This window comes from Haliaeetus leucocephalus, unplaced genomic scaffold (assembly GCF_000737465.1).
Source record: "Haliaeetus leucocephalus isolate CR32 unplaced genomic scaffold, Haliaeetus_leucocephalus-4.0 Scaffold229, whole genome shotgun sequence".
Classification (NCBI taxonomy): Eukaryota; Metazoa; Chordata; class Aves; order Accipitriformes; family Accipitridae; genus Haliaeetus; species Haliaeetus leucocephalus.
This window is the reverse complement of record NW_010972665.1, coordinates 836,667-845,003: the sequence shown is the minus strand read 5'-3', so window position 1 is coordinate 845,003 and position 8,337 is coordinate 836,667. Positions and strand designations below refer to the sequence as shown.

At 46.3% G+C, this 8,337-nt stretch overlaps 1 protein-coding gene across 1 annotated transcript in view; it reads left to right on the top strand.

Annotated features, from left to right (window-relative positions):
- The window catches only part of NOLC1 (nucleolar and coiled-body phosphoprotein 1), a 15,097-nt gene extending 8,179 nt beyond the window's left edge, over positions 1–6,918 (top strand). Inside the window, exons 8-14 of the mRNA XM_010567914.1 lie at positions 340–480; positions 900–989; positions 2,311–2,457; positions 2,684–3,244; positions 3,961–4,073; positions 4,456–4,536; positions 4,823–6,918. Of these exons, the coding sequence (XP_010566216.1) occupies positions 340–480; positions 900–989; positions 2,311–2,457; positions 2,684–3,244; positions 3,961–4,073; positions 4,456–4,536; positions 4,823–4,981 (1,292 nt within the window). The 3' untranslated portion in view covers positions 4,982–6,918. The remainder of the gene's footprint in view (positions 1–339; positions 481–899; positions 990–2,310; positions 2,458–2,683; positions 3,245–3,960; positions 4,074–4,455; positions 4,537–4,822) is intronic.
- The last annotated feature ends 1,419 nt before the right edge of the window (positions 6,919–8,337 follow it).

Here is an 8,337-nt window from a genome sequence, read left to right as displayed (position 1 = left end):
CATGACAGCAGTAAATGAAAACAATCAACAATTGACATCTCTGTTTTTTTCTGAAAAAGTTTGGCAATGCAAGCTCCCATTCTATAAGTGCAGAGAAAACTTTTGCAGAGATGGTTGGGTCAGATGAACCCAAAGAGGAGAGTTAAACTCACAGTAGAAACAGGAGGTAGCAGTGGGGTGGGAATAACCTTTCAAATTATAAACTAGTATCTTTGTAGCTACAGAAGGGGAATAAATGGAACCAAATTGCAGAAGTGCTTTATGCTAACTACAGCAAACATCTTGATGTGCTGCTCGCATTATCATGCAGGCACCTGAATGCTGTGTCTGTCTTCATAGGTCAGTACAGTGCTGTACCACCTCCTCAAGCTACGCAGACAAAGAAGGGCCCTGCCAAGGCTCCTGCAAAAAAGGCTGAGAGCAGTGACTCTTCAGACAGTAGTGATGAGGCAGAGCAGGTGCCCCCAAAGGGAGGAGCAGGTGAGTTGTGAGGAGAGGAGGCTGCAGAGGAAGTACTACGTGGTGCAGAAAATGTTTTGGCAATGTCTTGATTTCCTTGAAAAAGCCGTTTGACTTTGGTCTATGTTCCTATTTGCTTCTCTGAAAGTTTTGAGTAATTTGAAGGTGTCCCAAACAACACTGTGTACAGTCTGTGGATCCAAACTGTGCACAGGTTGGATTGCTTTGCATGTGTTGGTTTGAAAAGTTGTCAGGATCTAGTTTAGCAGGAATAAGCCAGGCCCATTACTGCAGCTGGCCAGGTCCTTGCTTGGCTTCTGATGTGCTGGCTGAATGGCTGGTGCACTGAGGAGTTTTTTTTTCACATCTGGAAAGGTTTGGGTCTTGGGACAAAGGTTTGGTGTGGATGTAGCCTGTTAATTTTGAACTTGCTTTTACAGGCAAAGCAGTAGTATCTAAAACAATCCCTGGCCCCCAAAACAAAACTGTGACTACCAAGAAGGCTGAATGCAATTCTGACAGTGACTCAGGTAATTCAAGGAATAAAGTTTTAGTGGTTTTGTGTTAATTTTTTTTTATTGGCCAGGTTGCTGTATAGTGGTGTATCTGCTAAGATCCTTAGCATAGGAGCTTGAAAGCTTCACAGTCTCCATAGCTAACAAGATGTGAAATCAAAAAACAGCAGCCTGCTATTACAGAGTGGAGTCTGACCATGAGACACCAATGAGACCATTGGCAAGTGCCAAAAGGTCTGCATGTTGCTGCATGGAAAGGGTGGGGCATCACGTGTATCAGGTTTCTCCAGAAATGTTAATGGTTATACTTCTTGAGGATCTGTGTCTTAAGATTTTTGGTTTCTGTTATCCCATTGTGTTGGGGAGAAGTTTCCAAGATAAAAAAACATTATCACCGTACCAAGTTCAAAATAGACTCAAAAGATGCCTTCTCCTAATGTGGCCCTAGGGGCAGTGTGCTTTGTGTCATCTGTTGATCAGGTTTAAGGTTTGCAATGCTGTATTTCCTGTGTAAGTTCCTTATGTGCTACATTCCCCCTCTAAGTTCAAGGTATTCCTGTTGTATATCTCAACATTTCTGGTGCCGTGGCAGGAACTGTGGGTGGCAGCTACCTGTCTTATCTGCAGACAGCTAGCACGAGACTGTGTGACCCTTCAACAAGTGGCCTGAGTTCGGTGTTTTCTGATTTTGTTCCTAGTTTCTCGCAAAGGGACAAGATTTTGACTGCTGTTATTGAAGTGTTTCAGAAATGTTGGAATAGATAGGGCTTAGCATTCCACATTGCTGTAACACACAATACAAAGGCGTATTTGTACACGAGGAGTCTCCAGTCCATCCTCAGACTGCTGCAAAACGCATCTGATGCAGGAAGTAGAAAGCTAAAATGAGATACTGTGCTGTTGCTGCCTCACTTTCCCTGCTTTGTCAATTTTATCTCCTAATTTCTTGCCTGTTTTTTGATCTTTACCACATAGCTTCTGTTCTTGATGTTTCTTATCCCTGAGTTTGTTCTTGGTGATACCTGTGCTTTCTCCAGTCCCTTATTCTGTAGCTCTTCTCCTATGTTATTCTCCAAATACCTGCTTCCTTGTGCATGCATTAGTGAAGATCTTAAACTGCTTGTTTCCACTTCCTCCCAACAAAGAACATACGTGGAAAGGTGGATGCTGTCCCCTGACCATTCAAGTGTTTGTCAGATGATGCTTGTTATCTAGTGGCTCAGCCTTGGGCCACAACCTATTTTGCTTTTCACTTCCCCATGAGTTACATACATGTTATTGCTAAAGTAACTTGCACTAGAAGCTTATTAACTTAACATCCTTTTTTAATATTTAGATTCCAGCTCTGAAGATGCCAAGAAGAAGGTAGGGAGTAAGCTCCCAGCTAAACAACCTGTGATAAAGAATACTTCCAAACCAGCAAAAGTAGCTGTCAAGCCTGGACAAGCAAAGAAGGACTCCAGTTCCTCCTCAGACAGCTCAGGTACTGGGGTAGGAAAAAAATGAGAATTTCCACGTGCATGTTGTGCTTGCTCAGACCTCTGTGTTTCTATGCAGGGTATGAGGGTGTAGTTGGACAGGAATACCCATTGCAGTGTTGTTTCAAGCAGCTAATGAAGTACACTGTGTATCAACATTGAATCTGTGTGTTAGCTTCATGTTGAAGGAATGGGGCTTAGCCTTGATTATTATTTTCCTTTCCACTCTAGATCCTGATAGCTCTGACAAGAAGGCCCCTGTGAAGCCCACAACTAAAGGAGCAACCCCTGCAACAAAGAAGTCACAAGCTGCCACAAAGAAAGCACAAAGTAGCTCCGATTCAGATAGCAGCTCCAGCAGCTCTGAGGATAAGAAGAAGAAAAAAGGCATTCCAGCTAAATTAGTTGGCAGAGTGGGTAAGCCGGTGTCCAAACCTTCTGCCCCAGCTCCCAAAGCAGGCACTTCTGACTCTGATAGCTCGAGCAGTGAAGAAGAAAAGAAACCAGCAGTGAAACCAGCCACCAAATCTACAGGGGCAGCAAAAGCAACTGTGGGGAAGAAGGCAGCTGCTTCTACTAGTAGTAGCACCTCATCTGATAGTTCCAGCGAAGAGGATGAGAAGCCCAAAAAGGCAGGGAAAGGGGCACAGAACAGTTCTAAGACCACTGCCACCACAGAGAAAGCAAAAGCATCCACACCAGTAGCAAACAACCTGAAGTCTAAGCCAGCTGATGGCAGCAGTAGCAGCAGTGAAAGCAGCTCTGAAGAAGAGACTGGAAAAGTCAATGGAGGTATTACCTACAGTCTGGGAGGTGGGTCTGTCAGGCAATGTTACTGAGCTAAGCATTGGATGGAAGCCTTTCCTAAACAATATTCAGTCTAATCTCTGTGTGCTACTAGATTATGCCATCTGGTGCAGTACTGAGAGGGAAGGGCTAGTTTTTAATTTGTTGTGATCCTTTTTGTCTGTATGGCCTATCTGCTGGCAGTGAAATTTGTGGTAACATGAAGTACTTTCCTGAACGGTTGTTGCCAGTTGCCATCTGTGCATGGCCAAGATTGTTGGTGAGAGCAAGGCAGACTGCTGGAGGACTTTGTGTTGAGTGGGACACCATAGATGACGCCCCAATGCACAATCTCAATCTTTATCCCTTCAGGAGAACAACTTTGAATGCCCTAGTGATGTGTGCAAGTGCATACTGTGTGACTCCCAAGAACTGGCAAATTTTAACCAACAGACCTTTCTCAAGTGCACTAAATCATTAATACAGAGGTACCCTATTCCACAAAATTTTCTTCATCCGTTAGGATAGGATGGCAAAATCCTTGCTGATGCATGATGGCTCTTAGTGTCTGTTACAGCAGTCTGTTTTCTGGGTGAGGTAATGCAGGGACTGATTCTCACACCTGTGTCAACACTGGGCTCGCGTTCTGGGGGAGAGATGCCGTTACCTTTCCCAATGCTGCAGTTACTCCCTTTGAAGTTTTACTGCTGTACATCTAACAGGCACAATCGGGAAGAAACAGAAGAGGGAAGGTGTTCAGGAGCCAGAGACACCACACAGTAAAAAGGCAAAGATCAAAGCCAAAACACCACACACAGTTCCCAAGGTGAAACAGGTGAGTGAGGGTGGACTGTGGTGACTGGTGAGAGAGGCATCTCTGCCTCCTGAACAAGTAGGCTTTTGGGGGGGGAGGTTGAGCCCACAGGATTATTTGTATTTTTGCTCCCTCCTTGAGCACTTTAACCTTGTGTGGAGAACCCTAGGGAGTGTACATACATGCATAATATTATTCTGGCAAAGGTTGATAGGATATGCTTGCACAGGAGCATCCCTGAGCTGCCTGATCTGAAGAAGGGAAAGAATTATGAATCTGAGAAACACTTAAAAGTTGAGGTGATGTGAACATGGCTCCATATTTGCAGGGCAAGGAGGGAAGGAGGTTGTCACTAAGGGAGTATTATGCACTTCCTGTACCTTGTTTTCTTTCTCTTTAACAGCCAGCCTCTCCATTCCGCCGCGTAAGGGAAGAAGAGATTGAGCTGGATGCCCGTGTTGCTGATAACTCGTTTGAAGCAAAGGTAGGGCTAGGTAGTGCCCAGAGTGGTAACACTTGGCCTCCACAAATGCCCGTTGGCAGAGCAGCCTTGGTGTGTTTGTGGGCAGTCTTTTTGGTGGGAACTTTTTCCACCAGGAGGTGCTGTTAGGAAGTGTGTGAGCACTGGCAGGAGGTGTGTGGGAGAGCCGTATCAGCTCCAGTGTTAATGCACTGATGTTTGCTGGGTAGGATGAAGTGCAAAGCATTGTCTTTGCTCTCTTGGGTGCTGACTTGAATTTCTTTTTCCTCTCCCCCTGCATCCCTCACAGAAAGGAGCAGCTGGTGACTGGGGTGAGAAGGCTAACAATATCCTGAAATTCACTAAAGGCAAATCTTTCCGCCATGAGAAGACAAAGAAAAAACGAGGCAGCTACCGTGGGGGCACTATATCGACCCAAGTCAATTCTGTCAAGTTTGAAAGTGACTGAGAATGTTCCTTTGAAATTCATAAACCATCTGCTCACCAGAATGGCTCGGATGGGCATGTGGACACTATGGATGTCAAGCCTGCCTGGACTGCTACCTCCCCTAGCTCATTGCGGGGCAGGCAGCTCCAGCGTGGGGATGTGGGCAAATGGTTGGATGTTTCCCCCTTTTATTTCTAATTCTGGTTTAGGCCCCTAATTTGGAACCATCCTTTAGCTGGTGTTATTGGCACCACTAGGGTGATCTCCAAGACTTATATTTTCTATGGTCTTATTTTAAAAGGCTGGCAGTGATTTTTTTCATTTTGGTTTCCTGCCCATCTAGTAGAAGAAGGATAAATCACTTTACTGTATCTTAACCTCCCACTTTTTCAGCCAGTTTAACTGGGATACCTGTGAAATGGCAAGAGTTGTAACGTGCCTTTGGCTAGTTACTGTAAGAGCAACAACTGATTTGAACCCTCTGGCTGTAATCCCCACCCCCATCTGACATTTCAAGTTCACAGTTGCAGTGTGACAGGGTTCCTCTTCTGTTTCCTTCTTTTATGGTTTCACCTTGCAATAAATTCCTACCTTCCTCTTCCTTCCACTCCTGTTGAGGCCATTAACCAGAGTACTTAGAGAAGCAGAGTCTAAATACACCTTAGTAGCTGAGTAGCTGTATTGCTTGCAGTTGCAAGTTGGGGGGCTATTGTCAGAAAGGCCAAGGTCTGCAGTAGTGCTGTGGCACTCTTGGTAACACTTTCATTGGGAATGTAGCTGGAGAGTGGAGATGTGCAGAAGCTCTTGACTGCATGGAGGTTGTGATCTTGGCTCAGTGGGAATGGGTAAGGAGGCAGAGGAGATAAAGCCCTCTTTTCTCCCCAGCTCTGCTTTTTGCTGTGTTTTTGTTTCAGAGGCTCTGACTGCAGTGTGGCATTACTGCTTGTTCTCTCTGAACATAAAACATGCCAGCTTATGCTTACTCCCAGCAATGTGCTGTGCAGCTTCTTAAGAGTCGAGATGAATGTATCATTAATGCCTTAAACTTCTTGGTTGGATCACTTGCTCATAGAGCTGTTTTCCATCTGTTAAATCCCTCTCACGAAGTAAAATGCCAGTTTCCCCATAGCACTAAGGCAAAGAAAGCCTGGTGCTGTGAGGTTTGAAGCGTTAGCTACAAGTACATGTTCAGTATGGGAAGCCTCAAACAAGTTCAGTAACTTGCAGCCTAAACTGAAATTTCACGAGCAACTGAGACAATATAATGGCTTACTGCGGTTGAGAGGAGGGCTTACTTTACCTCCAGTTGTGTTACTGCGTCCTTGTTTCTGGTGCAACTCGCATCTGATAGAAAATGATTCCCCTGACTATTTTTTTCCCCCTGTTAGGTGGTTTAATTTTAGTTCGTGGAGCAGTCTGCTGAGGCCACAGCCAGTATGAATTGAACAGTGGTAGCACGTGTTTGGGAAGCGGGGTCATGGGCTGTGAGAACTGCTCACCCCATCTCATGAAACTGCCAGCCACCAAGAGAGGTTTATGCAGCGCCGGATTTCCATGTTTCCATTCCCTCCCCAAAGGGTGACAATGAGAAGAGTCCTGTTGTTATAGGAAGCTACATTTGTGTGCAAAGCAGTGTCACTTAATTGAGGGTTGGATGAGACTTGATGAGCCACCCCGATATACATGAGCTGCAGCTTGTTCCATCGAGCATTTTTGAGGACTTCCCCTCTGGTTTGCACAATCACTCTGGTGCCCGAATTCTAGGCTACAGTGCAGAGAGGCCCAGGAGACCACGGTTATTACAAGGAATTAAAGGTTAGAGGCCAAAGGAAGGTGGGAAGAGAGTATTTTCTGCCTGGGGATTTGAACATCATCTTGCTTGTGGTTTCTCATTTACCCTCTTTCTTCTGTTTATCAGGAACTTCTATTTGGAACTCTTGAACTTTTTAAAAACTTAGTTTTGGGGGTATTTTAAGTGTGAGAATTTTAATGTGTCAGAAAATAAAGATTGCTGCCTTTGTAATCTGAGCGGATCTGGTAGTTAAAGGTGTGGAATAGCAGGGAGGGTATGGGTGCTGGGGGTAATGCAGCACTGTCTCTATATCTGTCTGCAACCACTTGCCTCCTTAGTTACATGTTCATGTGCAGGTAACAGGCCTTCAGAAGTGAAAGGTGGCCTGTGCAGCTGGCTGTTGAGTGACTCTGCAAGAAATTTGGATAAAACTCTAGAATAATATTTGCTTATACCAAGACAAACTGAGGCTGCTCAAGTCCCTTCCCACCAGAATATCTGGTTAGTTCTTCTCAAATATTGCTACCAATTTAGCTGTATGGCAGCTGGCAATATAACTTAAGTAGCACCAGCCTATGGGAATAGGAAACAATAGGCATAACTGAAAAATTCTGTATATACCTGGTTAAAAAAAGTAATTTCTGTGTCCCCTTAGACATGTGACCATATGTGCAAGGAAAAGAAACTTGCTAATAAGTAGGGCCTGGTGGAGGTCTCGTGTGCTGTAGTGCTTATTTTTACCCCTTGTGCTGCACCTCTGTGGAAAGGTTGGCATGAATAGCCAGGTGGATTGGCCTGTCAACTGCTCTGTAAGCAATGCTGTCTGCCACCACCTTCCACCTCAAATGTGATGTTGTAGGAGAAGGTGTAACACTCGCTGTCTGAAGTTTCAGCAGCAGACGCAAAGAATATCGTTAGCCTCGCTGGAGATCAGCAGCTGGCTGAGCACATGCAACAAGTGCTGGGTTGGGGAATGCTTTGTGAGACTCTCAAAGCTACATGCTCTTCTATGTGCTTGGCACTCCTAGGAGAATACAGCTCCCTTGGCAAGGTTTTGCAGCTGCTAGGCAGGCTTAACCTACATCTCTGCTCTCTGCTGCTGTCCTGCTGTAAAGGACACACCTCGTGGAGCACCTCGGCTTAGTTTCCCTGTGCATCACTGGTGCAGTTTCTGCTGCGGTTAAGGCTGGAACTGGACTAACAAGACATCCCCCTCTGACACGTGCTGTACATGTATGGGTGACCGTTCCCGGCGTCCTAATTCCCCTATGCGCCATCCTTTCCATTTCGCTGTCCTGAGTACTGCGCGTACAGCCCCCCCGTCCCCCTGCTCTCACGGAGCCCGCAGAGGGGGTCCTGGCCCTGTCAGTGACTGAGTGGGGTCCAGCCCCGGTCAGTGGAGAGGTGCTCTGACGCCCTTTTGACACACCGGCCCGGCAGGAGACACAAGCGGGAGCTGCCGGGCACTGCCTCCCTGGCTGCCGGAGCGGGGCGGGGGCGGCTCTCCGTGCTCCCCCCATCGACCCTCTCGCCCTGCTTCTGTGCGGCCGAGCGCCTGCCTCGGCCCAGGCGGGCGGGGCGGCCC